Below are 24,848 nucleotides of genomic sequence, written 5' to 3' on the forward strand. Positions count from 1 at the left end.
TACTGAACTGTAACGATAAAAACATATAGAAGTTGCTACACGAAATAAAATACATCAAATAACAGTTCACCGCCACACGGCCCCAAGCACCGGCGTCGTCTTCCAGGCGTGTGGCGGCGTGGACTTCCATCCCCGGAGGTGGCACTTCCAGCCACGGAGATGGAAGAGAGCTCCATAGAATAGGACCGGGCGTGCGTAAAAGCCATGTCCGAGCCCCATCCACCGTCCCCGGACAGCGCCGGCCCCCGACTTCCATCCACGGAGGTGAAAGAGAGTTCCGTAGAGTAGAACCGGGCGTGCGTAAAAGCCATAATAGTTTTTCAAACCTTCTGTGTCACTCCAAATCCTTAAATCCTTCAAACTCTTCGTCCGCCGTGTCACTTAGAAACAAAGCCGCTAATGATGCCGGTAGTACGTGGGGCCCTTCGTCATCTTAAGTCATCCCGTGATCGAATCTTTGTCCTTTATGTAAACAACCGCCGCGCCGCGCCGCGCCGCGCCGCGCCGTCACTTGAAATTCAAATGACAGTAATCCCTTGCTACATCGCGGTTTGTATATCGCGGTTTCACTTTATTTTTTTTTAGTTTTGAAAATTTGTGAAAAAACTCACATACAAGTCGCTCCTAAGTATAAATCACCGCCCCACCCAAACTATGGAAAAAACGCGACTTATAGTCCGAAAAATAAGAATATGGATAAGGACTTTCCAAAAGGGACTGAATTTCGCAAGCTTAAGTTGGACACTTTGAAAAGTCAGGCAGAAAAACAGGTACAGTTTTTCAAAAAAATTACAAGGCACTCAGAGACTGTCACGCTTGCATTGTTTCAACTGGCTTGGAACATTGCACAGGCGAAAAACCCATACAATGAAGGGGAGTTCGTTAAAAAATGCCTCAGTGACGTTATTGAAATCTTGTCTCCTGAAAACGACTAAAATGAATGGACTGTTCCGCCACACATAGTAACTGAAAAAACGCTATTGTAAATTCTTATGTTTTTGTTTGTGGACTTTGTTGAACTGAGAGTTTGTCTGTGTGAGACAATGCACACAATGTTCATTGTTGAAAATGTGGTCTTTGGTCTGTGGTCTTAGTACTGTAGAAGTCAATTTGTTATTATCATGTTGGTGCATGACATGATAATGTCCATCCATCCATCCATCCATCCATCCATCCATCCATCCATCCATCCATCCATCCATCCATCCATCCATCCATCCATCCATCCATCCATCTTCTTCCGCTTATCCGGGGTCGGGTCGCGGGGGCAGCAGCTTCAGGAGGGACTCCCAGACTTCCCTCTCCCCAGCCACTTCATCCAGCTCATCCCGGCGGATCCCAAGGCGTTCCCAGGCCAGCTGAGAGACATAGTCTCTCCAGCGCGTCTTGGGTCGTCCCCGGGGTCTCCTACCGGTGGGACATGCCCGGAACACCTCCCCAGTGAGGCGTCCAGGAGGCATCCTGATGAGATGCCCGAGCCACCTCATCTGGCTCCTCTCAACGTGGAGGAGTAGCGACTCTACTCCGAGTCCCTCCCGGATGACCGAGCTTCTCACCCTAACATGATCATGTCACTCAATAAATTTGGCTGAGCAGAGGGGTGTGTGTGTGTGTGTGTGTGTGTGTGTGTGTGTGTGTGTGTGTGTGTGTGTGTGTGTGTGTGTGTGTGTGTGTGTGTGTGTGTGTGTGTAAGAGGAAGGGATGGGGTGATGTTCATGTGTGCTCATGTGTATGATGTGGCTCTTTGCGGTAACACTGTAAAAAATGTGGCTTTTAGTCTCTGACTGGTTGGCCACCCCTGGACTGTAGCCTTGGTTAAATAAAAATATTTCAAACAAACTCAGGAAAAAAAACTTGTTTAGTGGATACTGGAATCCACTTCACTTTTACTTTCACTTTCAAATTGACTTCACTTTAACTTTTACTTCCACTTTCAAATTGACTACACAAAGACCGTTTGAACCTTAATGACTAGCTCATAAACCGTAGTGCAAGTGATTTCTTTTCCTTGACTAATTTAAAGGCATTTGATCAGAAGTCGGAACAGCACTCCATTGTGACCGCAGAGACAGCAATCGGTAAGGGCTGTTTGATTTTTATGACTGCTTATACTGCAACAATCGAGGGCACCTCCTGCAGCTCTTCACTTTGAATTGGACATCCACTTTTCTTTGATTTTTTATATTATGTATTCTATGTGTCCTCTCTGTATCCATTGCAGCCTGGGCATCCTGGAAGGGGGATCCTCCCATCTGTGGTCCCTTCTCAAGGTGTCTCATTTTTCCCCAGTAGGGTTTTTTTTTTTTTTTAGTTTTTCCTTGCCCTCCTAGGAGTTTATGATCAGGGGATGTTTGAGAATAATTGTCAATTTTTTGTTTTGTTTATGTGAAGCCCTTTGAGACTTGCTTGTGATTTAGGGCTATATAAATAAACTTGACTTGACTTGCAATTCTCCAATACACTCGTATGCATGGCTGTTTTTATTACACTTTCAAGACTTTCTAAATAACGCGCTTTCAGGGTTAACGCGATTCCCAAATTCTGGACCCAAACTTCATGTAAAATCGTGGTTCAGGTGTTTTGAGTTGACTAATCTGTATTTTATGGACTATACTGTAATTTTACATACCGTTTTTTTCCGTGTATAATACGCAAAATTTAACTAATTTATTGTCCTAAAATCTGGGGTGCGCATTATACATGGGTACAATTTTTTTTAATTTTTTTTTTTTTAATTTAATTTTTTTTAATTTAATTTTTTTTTTTTTTTTTTTTTTTTAAGAAAATCATGGTACTGGTACGAGTATTGATTTATGTATTGTTCTCTTCTTGTCATGTTGTGAAAGAATGTGGGTTGAATAAATACCGAAAGAACAATAGTGTGTTTGTACTGTGCTCTGGTCATTTCGTCAAAGAAGGGATAATAGTCCTCTTCTCTTCTTGACTGACAATGAATGTGATAGTTTAATACAATCAGCAAATAACAAAATGCGTATTACAGGTAATATTTTATTTCACAACACTTTGCCTTGTTCCTTTCGTCTCTGCTGTTCACTTCAAACACGCTCCATACGAACGCAATGCTCTCGTATCAGACGCTTGCTCGATCACCTGCTCGTTTGCTGTCACAATGTACCCTACACAAATCCGAAACATTTGTTGCGGCTCCGAGTCACGACGAGGGGCAAGTTTTGGTTTCCAAGGGTGTTATTATTCCTCTTCAACGTCTCTCCCATACAGAGCCGCCTTTTTCACATGTCCGCACGTCACTTTCCTCTCTTTTCAGCTGATCGCGGTGGTGCCTTTACGGGCAGTCGGAGAAATCAACGCCAACAAAAAAAATACATCCAGCCTAGTTAAGACCATACCAAAGACTATAAAAATGGGACCCATTGCCTCCCTGCGTGTGTGACGATCATTGGGACTTAAAAAAAAAAAAAAAAAAAAATTGGGTGCGTATTATACATGGGTACAGGCTTTTTTCCAGCATCAACATGCCATTGTTAGGGTGCGTATTATACATGGGGGCGTATTATACACGGAAAAAAACGGTAAATGACGAATTGTCATTGTTTAATAATTTAATATAATTACAATTGAATAATAAACTGGATATTAAAATCAAGTTTTACAATTTTGTTTTGATTGATGTAAGACGGTGAATTGGATAAGCCGCATGTTCCCGGTGTTTTTAATTTCAAATCCGCATCCTTCTTTACATGTGATCAGAATGCAGCATTCACTTTAACTGTGTATTACAGATCTTAACTCTTAGCTCTCAGAATGGCTAACGGGGTACGAAATGAGTTACTGATGAACACAACCCTAATCGATGAACTGGCACAAGTGGCAAAAGAATCAGCATTTACACATGGCTCCCTTGTGAGACTTAGAAAATCCCCCAACTCATCAGAGGTGAGCTTTCCCAATCTCTTTTTGGTACCATTATCGAAAATGTTACCACAGTTACATGAAACTTCTCAAACAATTTTTACAAAAGGTTGTGGAGGGGTGAAACATGCTCTTTGTTTTTCAGGAGGTGACGTATGCTCCTATCACTCTCTTCCCCACGCCAGTACCAAGAGCTCTTTTCCTCCAAGGCATGGCAGTGCAAACTCACTACAACACACTGATGAATAAGATCAGCCAGGATCCTGACTTCTTGGAAGAGGCGCTTGCCAGGTAGAATGCTGACTTCATAGTGGGGTTTAATTACATCTAATAGCTGAATACATTCATAAGGAAATAAGAGAGATAATATTTTATATATATTTGAGCAGACCATTACTGGAAAATACAAACATTTCCCCCAAAAGTCATCATTTTTTACAGCACTGTCAGATGATCTATAGTGATTTATTGCAAAGGATAAATTTGATTTTCACCTTGTCATCTTCTAGCACCATTACTGTGGATGATTTTACTGCAAGACTGTTCAAGATACATCGGCAGGTCCTTAAAAAAGGAAGGTTGCAGGTACGCAAGTCAGGGACATTGCCAGAAATTTTGAACGGGGGGGGTCAATATAATATCCAATCATGCCTACCAGCAAAAACCTAAAATGAATTATTCTGACCTAATTAAGTGAAACAGCACATCCTCCTGTAGTCAAGTGCACTCTGACACAGTGGACTGACTACCACAACACATCTTTATATTTCTAGTGGAGCTGTGCTTGTAATATCAGCCAAGGGGCAGGGGCTGCTTTTCGGAATCAGGCTGCATTCTATGTGTAGTTTTACGCACTAGTCCACATTGATGTATCTTATCTTTCCTTCTTCCCAGACAATTGTGTTGGGTCTGAACCGGTCAGACTACATGTGGGAGAAGGAGAATGGACACGCATCTCTGAAACAGATCGAGATCAACACCTTTGCTGCTGCTGCTGGAGGCGTGGCTTCTCGCATTTCTGATGTACACAGGTAAGACTTGAACATTTAACCCCAAAATAATTTTATATATTTGATTCATGTAAATAACCCCCCGATGTTGAAAATCTGACCAAAATAATTCCATTGTTTCCTGTCAAAACAGTTTTAAAATCCAAATTGTGTTTGACTTCAGAGTTTACTCTTAATCTTTTATCTTACCTTCCTATTTAAATTCCTGTTAACAATGACAAGTATCTCATTTACAACAGACACATTCTTCAGGTGACTGGCCAGCTGGAGGAGAGCCAGCGCATCATCGACAACAATCCTGCATTGGGTCAGGCCAAAGCTGTGGCCAAGGCCTGGGAGCTCTATGGATCAAAGAGGTATGTCCACGGAACACCCCAAAAAAACACACACACCATTGCCAAGCTTTCGTTTCTAAAATACGCACATTCAAATAAAGGATACTTGACTTCACATTTCCACGATTATGCTCCGTACCCCTAATGTAGAATGTGTTTATGAAGCGGTAAAGTGCTAAATAGGTTCTCTGTTTTCATTCAAGAGCGGTTGTCATGTTCGTGGTGGAGGAGAACCAGATCAATATTCTGGATCAACGAATAATTGAGAATGAGCTGTGGAAAGGGTAAGGTGTGATTACTTGAGCTCTTATATATCCAGAATTAATTGCTGACGTCGTTTAAAACAAAAACTTTTCAGGTTTGCTCCAAAGTTCATTCTTTGCTCACTGGCCCTTTTTCCATTTAGTGATCATCTCAGAATGTGTTTCAGGAATATTGCCACCGTGCGAAAGCGTTTTGAGGATGTCTCAGAATCTGGACACCTAGATGGGGACAAGAGACTATTTGTGTAAGTGTTCTGTCCATTAATATCCAACACGGAGATCAGCGTCTTTTTGCTCGTCTTTTCAAAGTTCTGTCCTCCCACAAACTCAGTGATCATCAGGAAGTTGCAGTGGTGTACTTCAGGAACGGTTATATGCCTCAGCACTACAAGTCTGAAAAGGTAGTGACTTTCTGTCTTTCTTGAAGGTAAACCATACTAATTTTGGATCAGGCACGCGTGGTCTACATGATGTACTTTTAACGCTAAAAATGTTTCTAGAAGCCTCCAAAATCAACTCACAATGGGCCTCATTTACTAAAAATGCTTGCACACCAATTTGTTAGAACATCCTTAGGACACGCATATAGACAAATCATGATGGATCAGCCTTTGAAAAAAAAATTTTTCAATGCAGACGCTCATCTTTACTTCTTTACATCTCATGGGGGGGTCTGCTTTCAGTCTCTTACAAACAGGCTGATCTTATACAGGGACTCCAGCCTATACCTGGGATCGTGTCTGATCCGGTAGACCCTAGCCTCAACTGATCTTGTGCTTAGGGTCTATTCTTGTGCTGCTATGAATAGCGCCTCTGTGTTCAGTCCAGCCTTTTCAACTAGGGTGACCAGACATCCTCTTTTTCCCGGACATGTCCTTCTTTTGAGCCCTAAAAAAGTGTCCGGGGGGAATTTCAAAATTGTCCAGGATTTTGTTGGACTGCCTCAAACATAATACATGTACAGTACATTGTCAATAGAATTGCCACTCTGTTCCATTTCACACAATTCCAGGTTTTTTCTGTATCGTTCGCAAATAAGTCATGCCCTTCTCCTCAAATGTAGTCACACAAGTAGGGTGGGCTGTCCAGTCTACACCGAGTGTTTACAATGCCGAAACGAAAATGCACATTCACGGAGGAGTTGAGTAAAAAAAGTTCCCGTGCTTTTGTAACCAAAACAAGAAGGACACAGGAATTTCGATGACTCGTGCCAAGATTCCATTTTCCCTCTGGAGCCTATTCCAGTCCTCCATAGACATCTCTGGCAAAGAAGAATGTCCCAACACGAGATCTTCAAGATCATCTGGAACCGCACCTTCATCAACAAGGTTTCAACGACTGCTATTTCACTGTCCAAATGCCGTGTTTTCTTTGGTGAAGCTGTATGAGCGTTGGCACCATGACACATACAAAGAGTGTTCACTGTCTCTTCCCTCAAAACTTTAAATTCCTCAGGTGACCAACTGACACAATTGAGCATGTCAGAGATTCTTTGATCTATTTCCTGCAACTCTTCATCATCTGGTGAGGGTTCGTGAGATCTTTGGGAAAGTCCATTAGCGTCAATGTTGTGTTGCCCCGCTTTGTAACTAATAGAAAAGTTGTACATAGATAGAGCAGCAAGCCACCTGTGACTTGTAGCATCTAGCTTTGCACTAGTCAGCACATAGGTTAAGGGGTTATTGTCAGTCAGAACCTTGAAGCTAGCCCCGTATAAATAGTCGTGAATTTTTTCACAAACTGCCCACTTAAGTGCTAAAAACTCAAGTTTATGCACCGGGCAGTTTTTCTCACTTTTTGAGAGGCCACGACTTGCTTAAGCCACCACTCTCGTCTGACCATCTTGAACCTGATATAGAGCAGCACCTAACCCAGTCAGACTGGCATCCGTGTGAAGCAAATAAGGAAGCTGCCAGTTAGAGAAAGCAAGCACAGGCGTTGATGTTAATTTTTTAATAATTTGTTCAAATGCATCTTGGCATGTGGGAGTCCAATTTTCCCCAAGGGGATGTGACAGTTTACGCGAATAAGACTTGGAACCCTTGTAGCTGAGAGCTAGCTCACTCTTCAACAGACCATTTAAAGGTCTGACAATGTTGGCATAATCCCTCACAAAACACCTGTAGTATCCAGTAAAGCCCAAGAATGAACGCAACTGTTTGGCTGTTGTAGGCTGTGCCCATTCCTTTACAGCAGCAACTTTGTCAGGATCAGGCTGGATTCCTTGAGCAGATATTACATGCCCTAAGTATCTCACTGAAGTCTGAAAAAATCTGAATTTAGATGGGGACAATTTGAGGCCAAAGTCCGCAATACGTTTCAAGACCTTCATTACCCTCTCCTCATATTCTTAAGAGAGCTTGAGAATATTATGAGATCATCCAGGAATGCAACAACCTCTTGGAGGTTGATGATGATAGAACTTTATTTAAAGGTAAAGACCCAATGATTGTCACACACACATCTGGGTGTGGTGAAATTTGTCTCTGCATTTAACCCATCCCCGAAGGGAGCAGTGAGCAGCAGCGGTGCCGCGCCCGGGGAATCATTTGGTGATCTAACCCCCCAATTCCAACCCTTAATGCTGAGTGCCAAGCAGGGAGGCAATGGGTCCCATTTTTATAGTTTTTGGTATGACCCGGCCGGGGTTTGAACCCACAACCTTCCAACCAACCTGGTATTTATCCCACAGTGGGGAAATGTACTTGTCACAGCAGCATACAAGAGTGCAAGAATACAAGAATACAAGAGACAAGTGCCAAATGTAAAAATGGATAAACAGACAAGGACAAAGACAAGTGCCTCTAGTAGCGGTAGAGGCGAAACACATGATCAGGTGCCACGCATGTTGTAGAGTCTGACAGCAGTGGGAATGAAGGACCTGCGGAATCTCTCCTTCCGACACCGTGGGTGTAATAGTCTGCTGCTAAAGGAGATGCTCAGGGACCGCATCATGTCATGGAGGGGGTGACAGGTGTTGTCCATGATGGATTTCAGCTTAATTAACGTCCTCCTCTCACCCACAACATCTATGGAGTCCAGGGGACAGCCCAGGACAGAGCTCGCTCTCCTGACCATCTTATTTAGTCTCCCCCTGTCCTGGTCCGTACTGCCCCCACCCCAGCAGACCACAGCGTAGAGGATGGCTGAGGCCACCATAGAGTCATAGAAGGTCCTGAGGAGAGCCCTGCACACACCGAAGGACCGCAGTCTCCTCAGCAGGTGGAGGCGACTCTGGCCCTTCTTGTACAGGGCGTGGGTGCGATCAGTCCAGTCCAGTTTGTTGTAAAGGCGAACACCCAGGAATTTGTAGTTCTCCACTACCTCAATGTCCGATCCCTGGATGTTCACCGGAGTGAAGTGGGGTGCTGTCCTCCCAAAGCTCACAATCATCTCCTTCGTCTTGCTGGTGTTCAGCTGAAGCTGGTTCAGCTCACACCAGCTGACAAAGTCCTTGATGACCGTCCTGTATTCCAGATCATTCCCCTCCGAAACATATCCAACAATGGCCGTGTCGTCGGAGAACTTCTGGATGTGGCAGTGTGCGGTGTCGTGGGTAAAGTCCGAAGTGTACAGGGTGAAAAGGAAAGGAGAGAGCACCGTACCTTGGGGGACACCTGTGCTGCAGCGCACCACGCCAGACTCACAGCGATGTAACTTCACATACTGCGGCCTGTTGGTGAGGAAGTCTGTAGTCCATGCAGCCAGGCGTTGGTCCACTCCCGCCTTCTCCATCTTCACCCTGAGCAGTGACGGCTGGATGGTGTTAAAAGCGCTGGAGAAATCGAAGAACGTGATCCTCCCAGTGCTCCCGATGTCCTCCAGGTGAAGCAGTGATCTGTGCAGTAAATAAATCACTGCATCGTCCACCCCAACACCAGGCCGGTAAGCAAACTGCAGGGGGTCCAGCTGCGCTCCCACCAGTAAATGCAGGTGACCCAGAATGATCCTCTTTATAGGTTAATACCCTCCATCACTTTCTCCATAGTCCGCTGGAATGTTGCTGGGGAATTGGTCAAGCCTTGGGGCATTCTGCGAAATTGCCATGTACCAAATGGTGTTGTAAATGCAGTCTTTGGCCGATCAGATGGCTCCACCTCTAGTTGATAATATTCGCTTTTAAGATCAACTACTGTGAACCATTTGGAGCCCGACAACAAAGTGAACGTCTCCTCTATTCAAGGCAAGGGATAGACATCTTTTTCGGTCACGTTATTCAGTCTGCGGTAATCCACCACCATTCGTAGTTCTCCGTTCTTCTTTCTGACGAGAACAATCGGTGATGCATAGGGGCTCTGCCAGAGGCGTAGCCAGGAATTTTTCCAGTAGGGGCGCACGCCCACAGGAAAAAAAATCGAACATCACCCACGCCGTTCGCTGATCGCTAAAACAACATCCGGGTCCGGGAGGCAAACGGTGAATGGATAACATCGCGCACATAGAATAACGCAAGCACATTCGCGCAAGACCGAAAGAAAAAAACGGCATGAAAATGAAGAATCGAAAAAGCTCGATTTTTTTCAACCGGGGCGCAGGGAGTCCTAACCGGGGCGCCGCCCCGGCTCGCCCCGGCTTGGCTACGCCTCTGGGCTCTGCGACTCCTCAATAATACCTGCAGCCAAAAGATCCTGCAGATGCCGTTTCAAATCATCAAAATCTGCAAGTGAAACTCTCCTTGTTCGTTCTTTGAAGGGTACATGGTCTTCGAGTTCTATGCGATGGCTAACTCCAGGGACGCTACCAACATCCAAATCATGTCTTGAAAAGGCACTGGGGACCTCTCTATTTACTCTTGCTTTGATGTGCTCCTTTAGTTGTGGGGAAATTGGGGTATCGCTGAAATCAAGGCTGAGAATTTGAGCTGCCGGAGAAATCTTTTCATCATGTGATAACCGTGAACATGCCTGGAATTGGGGAGGGTCTGACTGTCTATTCTGGTCCAAGTGCAACACAGGAACAGCCCAATCAATGGGTGAACACTCAGCAATGACTGCCTTGGGATATAGAGTGATCTCCCGTTGGGACATATTTTTGACAGTAATTTTAAATCTGTTGTGGGATTCCGACTTCACATCTACTATTTGGTCATAAACAATTAGCTGCATTGTAAGGATCTTTCTTGTCTTGATATCAGTGGCTTGCATTTCTTTCAGTGGCCAAGCCATTTTGCCAGAAACGTATCTTATTACTGGCAAGGCATAGGTATTACCCTGGAACTTTTTCTTGCTGTGCAGCTGACTATTCAGGAACTGCCTCACCACTCCTTAAATATTTGGCTTTGGTCAACCTCCTAACTGCCTCCTCAGGATTGATATTTGCCGATGGAATCCCGAGGTATTTGTAGCTGTTCTTCACATCTGCTATTAAGCCTTCTGGTAGTTCAATCCCTTCAGTTGTGATTATCTTCCCTTGATATCATTCGCCCACACATATCTAACCCAAATGACATTCCGATGTCGTTGCTGTATTTCCTTGTAATGTGAATCACATACATCTATATATATACTCATTCTCTCATCGGGATCCCTCACATGTACAAACAAACCATACTTGGGTATGGCTGCCATACAGGTTTCATTTGTCCCAACTCCATTTCTTTATTTTCTTATTTAAAGGCATGGGACGCTCGCCTGATGATGGAGTGCTCCTTGGCTGTGAAATGTCCGGATATCAGCACTCACTTGGCTGGAACCAAGAAGGTCCAGCAGGTGCTTGCCCAGCCAGGTGTTCTGGAACGATTCTTTCCTGACCAGCCGCAAGTAGTGGAGCAAGTTAGGGCCACCTTTACTGGCCTCTACTCTCTGGACATGGTGAGAAACAACCTGATGCTTTGCAACATGGTGCACAGTGTTTTATTTCTCCAATTCCATATAAGCTGTTTTTTCACTCCACGTTATTGTGCTGCATCAAAAAACATGATTAAATCACTATCGCTCTGAAGAAATCGTCAAGCTGACTGTTTCATTCAAATTCCCAAACTACAGGTACACACTCAGTTCAATGATGCTATATGTGACTATGCTGAGATCTGAAGTGCTGTCTCAGATATTTATTGTTTCACATAACGAGATAACATTGCCTGTTGAAACATCATCCAAAGGTGAGATGTCTACATGGCCTGGCACGTGTGTTTCTAATGATTATTTTTGCTGCTCTGTGAAAGGGTTTGTGCCATGCAACGTAATATATAAAACATTTTTACTAGGTTTTCATGTGATAATTGGAAAGCTTGTTTTTGTTGTTGTTTGTGTTTGTTTAAAGGGAGCAGAAGGGGACAAAGCGGTAGAAATGGCTTTGGCAGCACCGGATCGGTTTGTCCTGAAACCTCAGCGAGAGGGAGGAGGTACAGTCAAAAGGAAAAAATCATTCATTTCATCCTGCAAAACAGCTATCCATTTAACAGCTATCCATTTTCTACATTGTTTATCCTCTGCACATAGTACATGTAAAAAAAAAAATAGATGGATGGATGGATGGATGGATGGATGGATGGATGGATGTACAGTCAAAACATAAAAAGTCATTCATTTCATCCTACAAAACAGGTATACATGGACGGACGGACGGACGGATGGATGGAATAATCACAATTCTTTCCTTCAAGGAAACAATATTTACGGACAAGAGATCCGGGAGGTTCTTGGCAAAGTGAAGAGCAGTGCAGCGAGAATGGCCTATATACTGATGGATAAAATCCAGCCTGGGTCTTCACTGAACTACCTGCTGAGATTGGGCAGGCCCCTCAAAATTAGTAATTGTGTTAGTGAACTGGGCTTCTTTGGAACCTATGTCAGGTAAGCACAGTCACTATTTATTATGTCTATAATTGTATTGTTGGCACATTTGAATCCTTGTTTCACATTGCTACTATCGGGCTAAGGAGTTTGAACAGACAACAAATGGTTCCTTATCTAATCCTCACATGCCGTTTTTGTGCAGGCATGGTAAAGACATGCTGATGAATGATTGTGTGGGCTATCTTATGAGGACCAAGAGTACAGAATACTCCGACGGTGGTGTAGCTTCTGGAGCGGCAGTCCTGGACAGCGTGCTCCTCTTCTGAGTACAATGGACTTGGCACAATTCTTTGCCATTAGTTAACGATGTGCTCTCTCTCGTAATGTTTCCCCGCTCTTCCAGTCTATATCTACCTAATTGAGGCTCTGGTGATGACTCACTCATTGCCATATTGTTCAATGCACATGGATACAAGATGCCACAACTGTTTTCAATGGATTGATCTTCTGTTTCCGACCGTGTCTGTCCTTGACCTTCCTGCCCCGTTGTTCTCCCAGGAATCCTTTCTGCCCCTGACAGTGAATTCTGCCTTAAGTCTGGTTCACACAGCAAGATTTAAAACAAATTGGTGGACTTTCAAGCTCCGAGAGACCCCACACTTGATGAGAACCAATCACGGGTATAACAGTTTTGAATGTACCGTGTGTGGTGTGCAACCCTAGTGAGGATAAGCAGTTGACAGAGAATGGATAGATGAATTGACAGATTGTAAACTTGCCATTCGACACCTAAATTGTAAGTTAAATTGGCACGATAATGAACATTTGTTCTACCATTGAATCAATTTTATTAAGTTTTGCATGACTTAAAATGAAAAAAAACTAATAATCGTTGCCTGTTTCCAATATTTGCTGCAACATCCAAGCATTTTTCAACATACAATAGGCTGAGTTGACATTCAGTTTTGACAATATTCATGTATAGTTGCTTTTTAAAAAAAAATTGTGATTTAAATGTGTCAAAACTAATTGTGTAAGAACTTTTAAATCTGAAACCATTGATTGAATAATGACACTTAGGAATGCTAGCCCTCCGACCTAAATCCAATCAAAATCTGTAGAGTTCCTAGAGGATTTTTGTGTAAAAATTTATGCAAGGGAAAAATGGAAACCCTAATGACATGAATACCTGGAATGTGTAAGGTGAAAAGAGGTGAATATGATGAATGATGTGGAAGAAAATGAGAAATGTTAAGAGAATGGAGAGAATGAATGAATGAGAATGAGAGGTGACATTTGGCTCGAAATTTGGGAATTTCTCAAAAACCATAAATATTTGGAATAACAAAAACATATGAGCATAATAAGTGAATAAGTGAAAAGTAGAATGAGGTGAATCGGATGAATTATGTGGAAGTGGTTACACGTCAAAAAAGTGGGCGGAATAAGTAGAATAATAAAGTACAGGAATCACATGTGTGAAGGCCTTCATAAATTCTACCTACAAGTTTTAACACTGACAGAAATAAATTCGACTTCAGCCAAGTCTTGGAATATATCACCATCTGCTGGTCTTTTTGTATCATTGCAGTGTTTTACAAAAGTTTTCAAATATTCCAGAAGTTGGTGCCTGCAAATTAAATGGACGTAAGCAAATTAGCCATTGGACTGACAATGGATGGACCAGTGTCGGAAGCCCTTTTCAATGACAAGGACAGATGAGGACGGGGGTGTGGCTAAGGCTAGCCTGTTCCCTTTTCACTTCACCTGTTCCACCTGCCCCTGTTTAAATTGTGCCTTTCACGTCAGCACCTTAAAAAATATTGACACATGCACTCCCTCGCAAGAGGTCCACCCCAAATAATACGTTTGCATTTACCTGTATATAATTGACAGCCATTAAAATGCAAAACAGTGTTTTCCATGAAAAATGGGGCGAAAAAAACCCATCCATCCATCCATTTTCTGAACCGCTTAGTCCCCACGGGGGTCGCGGGAGTGCTGGAGCCTATCCCAGCCGTCATCGGGCAGTAGGCGGGGGACACCCTGAACCGGTTGCCAGCCAATCGCAGGGCACACAGAGACAAACAACCATTTGCACTCGCACTCACACCTAGGGACAATTTGGAGTCTTCAATCGGCCTACCAAGCATGTTTTTGGGATGTGGGAGGAAACCGGAGTGCCCGGAGAAAACCCACGCGGGCCCGGGGAGAACATGCAAACTCCACACAGCGAGGGCCGGAGGTGGAATCGAACCCGCACCCTCCTATCTGTGAGGCGGACGTGCTACCCAGTGCCCCACCGAGCCGCCCGAAAAAAACCCAAAACAAACAAAAAGAAATATTGAGAAACAAATAGGATTAGGAACAGATTAATCTGCATGCGCCCACTGTTCCACCTAAAATGATGATGATGATGATGATGATGATGGTGATAGAACTTTATTATCCCACAGCGGGGAAATTTACATGTCACAGCAGCATACATGAGTGCAAGAATACAAGAGACAAGTGCCAAATGTAAAAATGGATAAATAACAGACAACAGACAAGGACAAAGACAAGTGCCACTAGTAGCGGTAGAGACGAAACACATGATCAGGTGCCACGCATGTTGTAGAGTCTGACAGCAGTGGGAATGAATGACCTGCAGAATCTCTCCTTCCTACACCGTGGGTGTAATAAACACCATAAAGCTTGCTCTTGGGAAGTGTGCTCTTGTGAAGTGTGCACTGTCTTGACTGGCTCTGGTTGCTACAAGATTCATGATCAGTGTGTGAAACGAATACTGTATGTGTATCTTGCGGCACCCTTGTGTGACTGTTTATCAAGGTTGGAAATTGTTTCAAATGGGGTACACACAGACACAATCAGGAGAAATTTGAGCATTTTCTCTCTCTTATGGTCAAATACCGCAAAGGTTGTTCTGAAAGATTATCCTGAGAGATCATCCTGGGGTGATGTTTTGTATTTTTTATGCTGCCCAGTCAGCTTTGAACAATGTTCAGGCCCTTTAATTGTACATCGAAAACCTGTTTGAAAATGGGCCAAGATAAGAATACGATAAAAATCGGTACATGTACTTCACTATGAACTGGGATTAAAGGTTGTTTACAAAAGTTATCTTCAAGGCCTATTGAAAGGCAGGTGCCTTTTAGTTCACTTTAAAATGGACCGTTTTATGGGTGTCATACTTGACACAATGATTAAGCCATTGATCAGGATACTGTCACGACTCGTCCCCGGTTGTTTTATGTGTAAATGTTACCAAAGTTTGTGTTCACTTCGCCCCTCCCTTCCTGTGTCTACTCACAATCAATGTACTAATCACAGTCACCTGCCTCTTGTTACACTACCGTTCAAAGGTTTGAGGTCACAAAATTGTTTGGGTGACCCCAAACTTTTGAACGGTAGTGTAAATATTATTATAATAAAATATTATGAATTAAATATTATAAATTATATTTTATATTTGTATAAGATTATATATAATCTATGAATATAAGTATACATATATATTATAAGATTTTTTACACAGAAGATTATATATATAATCTATAAATAATTATCTAAATAAATATAATCACTACCGTTCAAAAGTTTGGGGTCACCCAAACAATTTTGTGACCCCAAACTTTTGAACGGTAGTGTACCTGTCATGTATTTAAGTCCTGTCTGCCCCTCACTCCCCTGTCGGATCGTTGATGTCTTCTTGTCTCACGTTTTTGTCGGTCAGTTCCGTTTCTGTTAGCCAGTCTGTCGGTCAGTCCAGTTGTTGGTTTGGTTAGGTCGTTATGTTAGTTTGTCCGCTGGCTGTTTCCCGTCATTCTCCATTCCAATTCCCTTTTCCCTCAATAAACCCTGGTCCAAGCTGCATTTGGTCGCCCTGCTCCATTCCGATCCTGACAGATACTGTATATTTCAGCCCACATAAGGAAAAAAAAAGTAATTCATAAATGCTCATTTTGTGCTTATTTTAGACCGCCTTATACCTGGCAATTATCAATATATAGTATATCTCTATATCTCTATCCAGAGATGGACATTCCGTCTCAGGGACGGAACGGTTTGTCCCGGATGGACACCTATTTTGCGGACGGTGTTTTTTGAGGACTGACTAAGGACTAAGTAAGGATGGAAGTGGGTTTTCTTCTGCCCCTGTAATCGGCCCCAACCGGGTCAAGTACCGACTGACAGAAACATGCCCAGGCTGTCGTGCGTGTACACCAATACAGACCAAATATAGAATATCACGACGCACCACTTTTCTTGTTCGTGTTCACAGTATTTGTACGCAATGTGATTCAAGCAGACAAGAGGAGGAAAAAAAAAGGTTTACACATGGCCAGTCAGTCTGGTGACCAACAGTGGTTGTGTTGATAGCCAAGTTCTATCTTGTTGACTCCTCAATGGGTCTAAACCAGGGGTCACCAACACGGTGCCCGCGGGCACCAGGTCGCCCATGAGGACCGCATGAGTCGCCCGCAGGACTGTTCTAAAATTAGCTCAAATGTTGCACATGTCAGTGAGCTGCATCTATTTATTTTACAGTCAAACTTCGGTTTTCGAACGTCCTGGTTCTCGAACAAATCGGAATTCGAACAAAAAATTCGAGATGTTTTTGCTTCGGTTGTCGAACAAAATTTGGAGGTCGAACCTCGCGAGATGAGCCGGGAGGACCCGAGAAAACCCGACCCCGCGGCCCGGATGCCGACTGACTCCGTTGTTATTGTATTTTCGTTACTTCGATGATTGTATTAACCCCTAATCATGCCTCCAAAGAAAGCAAGTGGGAGCAGTAAAGCCATCCTAAAACACAAAGACGCTCTTAAAGCAATGTGACAGTGAGCGCCCGGCGCGCTGCGGTTGCGCGATGGGACCAAATTAAGCTCCCTGCTCACTGAGGTCCACTTAAATTTTGGAAAGTACATCAGGACTTTAAAAATATTTTCTAAATTTTAGCGACGGTTCTGTCACAATAATGCGACCAGCGCGGTGCAGTTGCACGGTCGGCGACGCGCTACTGTTGCGCGTTCGGCAGTGCGCTGCAGTTGCGCGATCAGACAAAATTAAGCTCCCTGCGCACTTAGGTCCACTTAAATTTTGGAAAGTACATCAGGACTTTAAAAATATTTTCTAAATTTCAGCGAAGGCTCTGTCACAATAATGCGGCCAGCGCGGTGCAGTTGCGCGGTGGGCGACGCGCTACGGTTGCGCATTCGGCGGTGCGCTGCAGTTGCGCGATCGGACAAATAAGCACAAATGAAAAAATGCTTTAAAAAGGCGGGTTTCTTTTTGTCTTGAAACGGATTAATTTTTTTTTCCATTATTTGCAATGGGAATAATAGATTCGGAATTCGACCGATCCACTTCTCTAAACAATTCAATCCACTCACAAGATAAAGTTAAAAAAAAGTTTACACATGGCCAGTCAGTCTGGTGACCAACAGTGGTTGTGTTGATAGCTAAGTGCTATCTTGTTAACTCCGAAACGGTTCTAAACAATTCAATCCATTCACAAGATATTTTCAGTTGGTTAAGAAAGCTGGCTGTTTTGTGTCACTCTCAGTCCTGCCCTGCAGACTGCAAGACTTCGTTTTTATGCAGTCAATATTCGGGTTACCGTATTTTTCGGACTAAAAGTTGCTCTGGAATATAGGTCGCATTAGCCATAAAATGCACAATAACGTGAAAAAAAACATATATAAGTCGCTCCGGAGTATAAGTCGCATTTTGGGGGAAATTTATTCGACAAAATCCAACACCAAGAACAGACATGAACGGGCCTGACGTAACATTCAGAGTTATTCAAATAACTATTACATAAATAACACGTTTATAAAACCATCTGTGTAACTCCAATTCATTAAATCCATCGATCGTCCTTTATGTCAACAATGCCGGCTGGGTGCGCACCGCTGATGGCGGTTGCACTTCAAAATATTCCACAGGCCCATAGAACGATATATAAATTATATATCAAACAACTGTTATATAAGCAATAATATTATCAAACCATCTGTGTCACTCCAAATCATGTAATCCATCGATCGTCCTTTATGTCAACACTGCCGGCTGGGTGCGCGCCACTGACGGCGCTTGCACTTCAAAATATTCCACAGGCCCATATAACGATATATAAATTATATATCAAATAACTATTATATAAGCAATAATATTATCAAACCATCTGTGTCACTCCAAATCATTTAAGCCATCGATCAAATTCCATGTCCTTTGTCAACAACGCCGCGCGTGCGCCCTGACGTCAGCCTCGTTGTTATTCCACAGATCTAGTATATAACTATATTGTAGTGTTAACAAAGTACAAGACAAGACGTGGGTTTGGTAAACAGCTCTTTATTTAACAAAAGAAGAGTTCAACGAGCCAACAACTACTGAACTGTAACGATAAAAACATATACAAGTTGCTACACGAAATAAAATATATCAAATAACTATAACAAAAATAGTTCACTGCCACACGGCCCCAAGCACCGGCGTCGACTTCCAGCCCTGTGGCGGCGTGGACTTCCATCCCCGGAGGTGGCACTTCCAGCCACGGAGGTGGAAGAGAGCTCCATAGAATAGGACCGGGCGTGCGTAAAAGCCATGTCCGAGCCCCATCCACCGTCCCCGGACAGCCACCCGGCCGAGCGCCGGCCCCCGACTTCCATCCACGGAGGTGAAAGAGAGCTCCGTAGAGTCGGACCGGGCGTGCGTAAAAGCCATGTCCGAGCCCCATCCACCGTCCCCGGACAGCCACCCGGCCGAGGGCCGGCCCCCGACTTCCATCCACGGAGGTGAAAGAGAGCTCCGTAGAGTAGCCATAATAGTTTTTCAAACCTTCTGTGTCACTCCAAATCATTAAATCCTTCAAACTCTTTGTCCTCCGTGTCACTTACAAACAAAGCCGCTAATGATGCCGGTAGTACGTGGGGCCCTTCGTCATCGTCGTCATCCCGTGATCAATCTTTGTCCTTTTTGTAAACAACCGCCACGCCGCACCGCGCTGCGCCGCGCTGCGCCGCGCTGCGCCGCGCTGCTGACGTCACTTGAAATTCAAATGACAGTAATCCCTTGCTACATCGCGGTTCGTTTATCGCGGTTTCACTTTTTTTTTTTATTTTGAAAATTTGTGAAAATATTCACATATAAGTCGCTCCTCAGTATAAGTTGCCCCCCCCCCCCCCAAACTATGAAAGAAAACGCGACTTATAGTCCGAAAAATACCGTAATTAATTCCGGTTTCTGAAACATTTGGAATAACCTGTTTACCCGCCTAGGAGCGATAGTGCAAGCACATTCCCACCAACATTATTGGCAGGTGTGGCTTCCACCCAGGCAAAGAGGAATCAAAGATCGAGGTCTGACATACTGATGAAAGGTAAGCAACTTTCTACGTAATTATCGACTTGAGCTTTTGGTTTGGTCATTAATTTTTCTAATGCAATGTATTTTCAAATTCTGATTTAATGAGATTATTATGAATGAGTATCTTATTTATTTTTCCTTTTTAACAAAATTGTTTTGACAGCGATAACATATTGGTTGTGAACATTTATGTGGGAGGTTGATAATTTAAGTCTGTTGACGTATGTTCTTCCAGGAGGTGATATCCCAAAGATCAAAAATAGGAGTGTGTTTGCATAACCCATGTGCGGCATATTTCCATTTGCTTTGACTGCGTATAACCGATCTTAACTATCAATTGCAATGGCTAACGGAGTACGAAATGAGTTACTGATGAGCACAACCCTAATCGATGAACTGGCAGAAGTGGCAAAAGATTCAGCCTTTACAAATGGTATTCTTATGAGGCTTGAAATATCCCCCAACTCGTCAGAGGTGAGATTTTCCACTTTTTTGGAAAAATTGAAAATGTTTCCACGGTTACGTGAAACTTCTCAAACAACTTTTACAAAATGTTGTGGAGGGGTGGAACGTGCTCACTTTTGCCCTTTGTTTTTCAGGAGGTGACGTATGCTCCTATCACTCTCTTCCCCACACCAGTACCAAGAGCTCTTTTCCTCCAAGGCGTGGCAGTGCAAACTCACTACAACACACTTGTGGATAAAATCAGCCAGGATCCTGACTTCTTGGAAGAGGCTCTTGCCAGGTAGGATGCTGACTTCTTACTGGGGTTTAATTACATTTCATAGCTGAATATATTTATAAAGAAGTAAGAGAGATATTTTTTATATATATTTGAGTAGAACATATTACTGGAAAATACAAACATTTCCCCCAAAAGTCATTATTTTTTTCAGCACTGTCAGATGATCTATACCAGGGGTCGCCAACCTTTCTTAAACCGAGAGCTAATTCCTGGGTACTGATTAAGGCAAAGGGCTACCAGTTTGACACACACTTCTGAAATAGCCAATTTGCTCAATTGGGCTTTTACTATGTGTTATTATTGTCATTTCCAGTTCACATGTAAGTGTGATTTTAACAAGAATAGCAAAAATACAGTCAAACCTTGGTTTTTGACCACAATCCGTTCCAGAAGGCGGTTCGAGAAGTGGATCGGTTGAATTCCGAATCTATTATTCCCATTGCAAATAATGGAAAGAAATTTAATCCGTTTCAAGACAAAAAAAAACCCGCCTTCTTAAAGCATTTTTTCATTTGTGCGTATTTGTCCAATCGCGCAACTGCAGCGCACCGCCGAACGCGCAACAGTAGCGCGTCGCCAACCGCGCAACTGCACCGCGCTGGTCGCATTATTGTGACAGAGCCGTCGCTAAAATTTAGAAAATATTTTTAAAGTCCTGATGTACTTTCCAAAATTTAAGTGGACCTCAGTGAGCAGGGAGCTTAATTTGGTCCCATCGCGCAACCGCAGCGCGCCGGGCGCTCACTGTCACATTGCTTTAAGAGCGTCTTTGTGTTTTAGGATGGCTTTACTGCTCCCACTTGCTTTCTTTGGAGGCATGATTAGGGGTTAATACAATCATCGAAGTAACGAAAATACAATAACAACGGAGTCAGTCGGCATCCGGGCCGCGCGGTCGGGTTTTCTCGGGTCCTCCCGGCTCATCTCGCGAGGTTCGACCTCCAAATTTTGTTTGACAACCGAAGCAAAAACATCTCGAATTTTGTGTTCGAATTCCGATTTGTTCGAGAACCAGGACGTTCGAAAACCGAGGTTTGACTGTAAAATAAATAGATGCAGCTCACTGACAAGTGCCGCTATTTGAGCTAATTTTAGAACAGTCCTGCGGGCGACTCATGCGGTCCTCACGGGCGACCTGGTGCCCGCGGGCACCGTGTTGGTGACCCCTGATCTATACTATAGAATACGGCCCGCCTCCACATTTGGTCTGGCCTCCTGAACAATACCAGAGAGCATTTTGATTTATTTTTCCATACAATATTTATTTGTATTTAATGATAAAGTTGGGCTTTTGAATTAAAATGTTCCTTAGTTATGAACTTTTTTCATTATCAACCGTTAGTTGGTAACTATTTCATACACGCATATAGTAACGCGACATTCTGTTCCACCCTTCTGCGGTCTGTGCCCCTATCTGGCAACTCCCAGAAAAAAAATCTTAAACCCGCCCCTCTCAAAGAGAGAACGGAATAATGGCGAAAAGATTAGGTAAAAGAAAAATTGATTCTGAATGCAGGGCATTTAACTTGCAGTGGACAAACGATTATTTTTTTGTTCAATGCAAAGAACAGGCTGTCTCATCTGTCAAGAGGCGGTGGCGGTATTCAAAGAATACAATCTGCGGCGACACTATGAATCCAGTCGCAAAGACAAGTACGATAGCTTGCAAGGCCAAATGCAAGTAGACAAACTCTCAAAGCTCAAAAGTGGACTGTTAGCTCAGCAGAATACATTTGTACGCCAAGCTCAGCTGAACTAGTCATCTGGCAGATGCAGGCCCACAGTTCACACTGATGACAATGAAAACGAAAGATAAACTCACTTTTCTGACTTGAATGAGTCATTCTGAGTATAAAAAATATCATCATAATAAAATCTACTGGGATAAAATCCATCTCCACAACCATATTGGTAGTGGTATTGGTTGTGCTGTATAGGTGCATGGACTTTTTTTCTGTGAAGAACCCAGAGAGGGTTATTTGGTTATGATTTATTTCATAATTAGTGTTGTTTGTTTCCCGGATTTTTTCTGTGAAGAACCCAGAGAAGGTTATTTGGTTATTATTTAATTCATAATTAGTGTTGTTTGTTTCCCGGATTTTTTCTGTGAAGAACCCAGAGAAGGTTATTTGGTTATTATTTAATTCATGAATAGTGTTATTATTTATTTCATGACTTTTGTTCCGTGAAGAATCCAGAAAGGGTTATTTGATTGTGCTTTCTGGAAAACAATACATTTTTATCTTTAGGCACTCCTGCAATCGTCACACTTTTTTGTTACAAACTGACCCCGGTCCCCCATCAAAGAAGGGAAAAGTTATGTGGCACTCACAGGAAAAGGTTTGGGGACCCCTGATCTATAGTGATTTATTGCAAAGGATAACACATTTTATTTTGACATTGTCATCTTTTAGCACCATTACTGTGGATGATTTCACTGCAAGGCTGTTCGAGATACACCGACAGGTCCTTAAAAAAGGAAGGTTGCAGGTATGTAAGTCAGGGACGTAGCCATACATTTTGAATGGGGGCGTGGGGCCAACTTTTGCCAGACAAAAAATCAATATATAGGGTTAGCTTTGTGGGCTCGACTGAGGAAACGTCACGTGACCGGGACGAGCGTCTTGAGCTGAATTAATTGATCATCAATTATAAAAAAAATATATAGTATTTTTATTTATATATATATATATATATATATATATATATATATATATATATATATTTATTTATTTATTTATTTTTCTGTGCGGCTTGGTCAAGTCAAAGTCAAAGTCAAAGTCCGGTACCAAGTGACCCACGGCCCGGTACCGGCCCGCGGCCCGGAGGTTGGGGACCACTGCTCTGACACACTACTACAGCACATCATTATATTTCTAGTGGAGCTATGCTTGTAATATCAGCCAAGAGGCAGAGGCTGCTTTTTAGGCAGCAGGCTGCATTCTATGTGTAGTTTTACACACTAGTCCACATTGATGTATCTGATCTTGCCTTCTTCCCAGACAATTGTGTTGGGTCTGAATCGGTCCGACTACATGTGGGAGATGGAGAATGGACACACATCTCTGAAACAGATCGAGATCAACACCTTTGCGGCTGGTGCTGGAGGCATGGCCTCTCACATTTCTGATGTACACAGGTAAGACTTCAAAATTTAACCCCAAAATAATTTTATATATTTGATTCATGTAAATAAGGCTTTTGGATGAATATGTCATAAAGCCCCTGATGTTGAAAATCTGAACAAAATGCTTCCATTGTTTCTCAGTTTGCTCTAAATCTCTTATCTTACCTTCCTATTTAAATTCCTATTAACAATGACAAACATCTTGTTTACAACAGACACATTCTTCGGGTGGTTGGCCAACTGGAGGACAGCCAGCGCATCATCGACAACAATCCTACGCTGGGTCAGGCCAAGGCTGTGGCCAAGGCCTGGGAGCTCTATGGATCAAAGAGGTACGTCCATTGAACACCCTAATAAACACAAACACCATTGCCAATCTTTCATTTCTGAAATACGCACATTCAAATAAACGATACTGAACTTCACATTTTCACAATTACCGTAATTTTCGGACTATAAGCCGCTCCGGAGTACAAGTCGCATCAGCCATAAAATGCCCAAAAAAGTGAAAAAAAACATATATAAGTCGCTCCGGAGTATAAGTCGCATTTTGTGGGGCAATTTATTCGACAAAATCCAACACCAAGAACAGTCATGAACGAGCAACAACAGGCTAAACGATAGGTATGCTAACGTGACATAAACACAAACGAAGAGCTGAGAACGGCCCTGACGTAACATTCAGAGTTATTTAAAGAAAATCCAATTCATTAAATCCATCGATCGTCCTTTGTCAACAATGGGTGCGCGCCGCTGACGGCGCTTGCACTTCAAAATATTCCACAGGCCCATATAACGATATATAAATTAGATATCAAATAACTATTATATAGGCAATAATATTATCAAACCATCTGTGCACTCTAAATCATTAAATCCATCGATCAAATTCCTTGTCCTTTGTCAACAGCGCCGCGCGTTCGCCCTGACGTCAGCCTCGTCGTTATTCCACAGATCTAGTATACACTACCGTTCAAAAGTTTGGGGTCACAAAATTGTTTGGGTGACCCCAAACTTTTGAACGGTAGTGTAAATATTATGATAATAAAATATTATGAATTAAATATTATAAATTATATTTTATATTTGTATAAGATTATATATAATCTATGAATATAAGTATACATATATATTATAAGATTTTTTACACAGAAGATTATATATATAATCTATAAATAATTATCTAAATAAATATAATCACTACCGTTCAAAAGTTTGGGGTCACCCAAACAATTTTGTGACCCCAAACTTTTGAACGGTAGTGTATACGTAACTAGATTGTAGCCTTAACAAAGTACAAGGAAAGACGTGGGTTTGGTAAACGGCTCTTTATTTAACAAAACAAACTTCCAGGCGTGTGGCGGCG

At 42.8% G+C, this 24,848-nt stretch overlaps 1 protein-coding gene across 4 annotated transcripts in view; it reads left to right on the forward strand.

The window, feature by feature from the left end:
- Positions 1-24,848, forward strand: part of LOC119119569 (glutathione synthetase-like) — a 39,069-nt gene that overhangs the window by 9,987 nt on the left and 4,234 nt on the right. For 2 of the 4 annotated variants that reach the window (XM_037245971.1, XM_037245970.1), the window contains exons 2-13: positions 3,762-3,915; positions 4,037-4,182; positions 4,401-4,476; positions 4,786-4,922; positions 5,141-5,257; positions 5,440-5,520; positions 5,667-5,744; positions 5,831-5,900; positions 11,115-11,309; positions 11,761-11,842; positions 12,104-12,293; positions 12,439-13,121. In XM_037245971.1, the coding sequence (XP_037101866.1) occupies positions 3,784-3,915; positions 4,037-4,182; positions 4,401-4,476; positions 4,786-4,922; positions 5,141-5,257; positions 5,440-5,520; positions 5,667-5,744; positions 5,831-5,900; positions 11,115-11,309; positions 11,761-11,842; positions 12,104-12,293; positions 12,439-12,562 (1,428 nt within the window). In that variant the 5' untranslated portion in view covers positions 3,762-3,783 and the 3' untranslated portion in view covers positions 12,563-13,121. Of the gene's footprint in view, positions 1-1,908; positions 2,079-3,761; positions 3,916-4,036; positions 4,183-4,400; positions 4,477-4,785; positions 4,923-5,140; positions 5,258-5,439; positions 5,521-5,666; positions 5,745-5,830; positions 5,901-11,114; positions 11,310-11,760; positions 11,843-12,103; positions 12,294-12,438; positions 13,122-19,845; positions 20,085-20,209; positions 20,356-22,769; positions 22,846-23,357; positions 23,495-23,697; positions 23,815-24,848 lie in introns of those variants that run through there. The other 2 variants (XM_037245972.1, XM_037245974.1) reach the window with 2 other exon arrangements.

Source organism: Syngnathus acus, chromosome 2 (assembly GCF_901709675.1).
Source record: "Syngnathus acus chromosome 2, fSynAcu1.2, whole genome shotgun sequence".
NCBI lineage: Eukaryota > Metazoa > Chordata > Actinopteri > Syngnathiformes > Syngnathidae > Syngnathus > Syngnathus acus.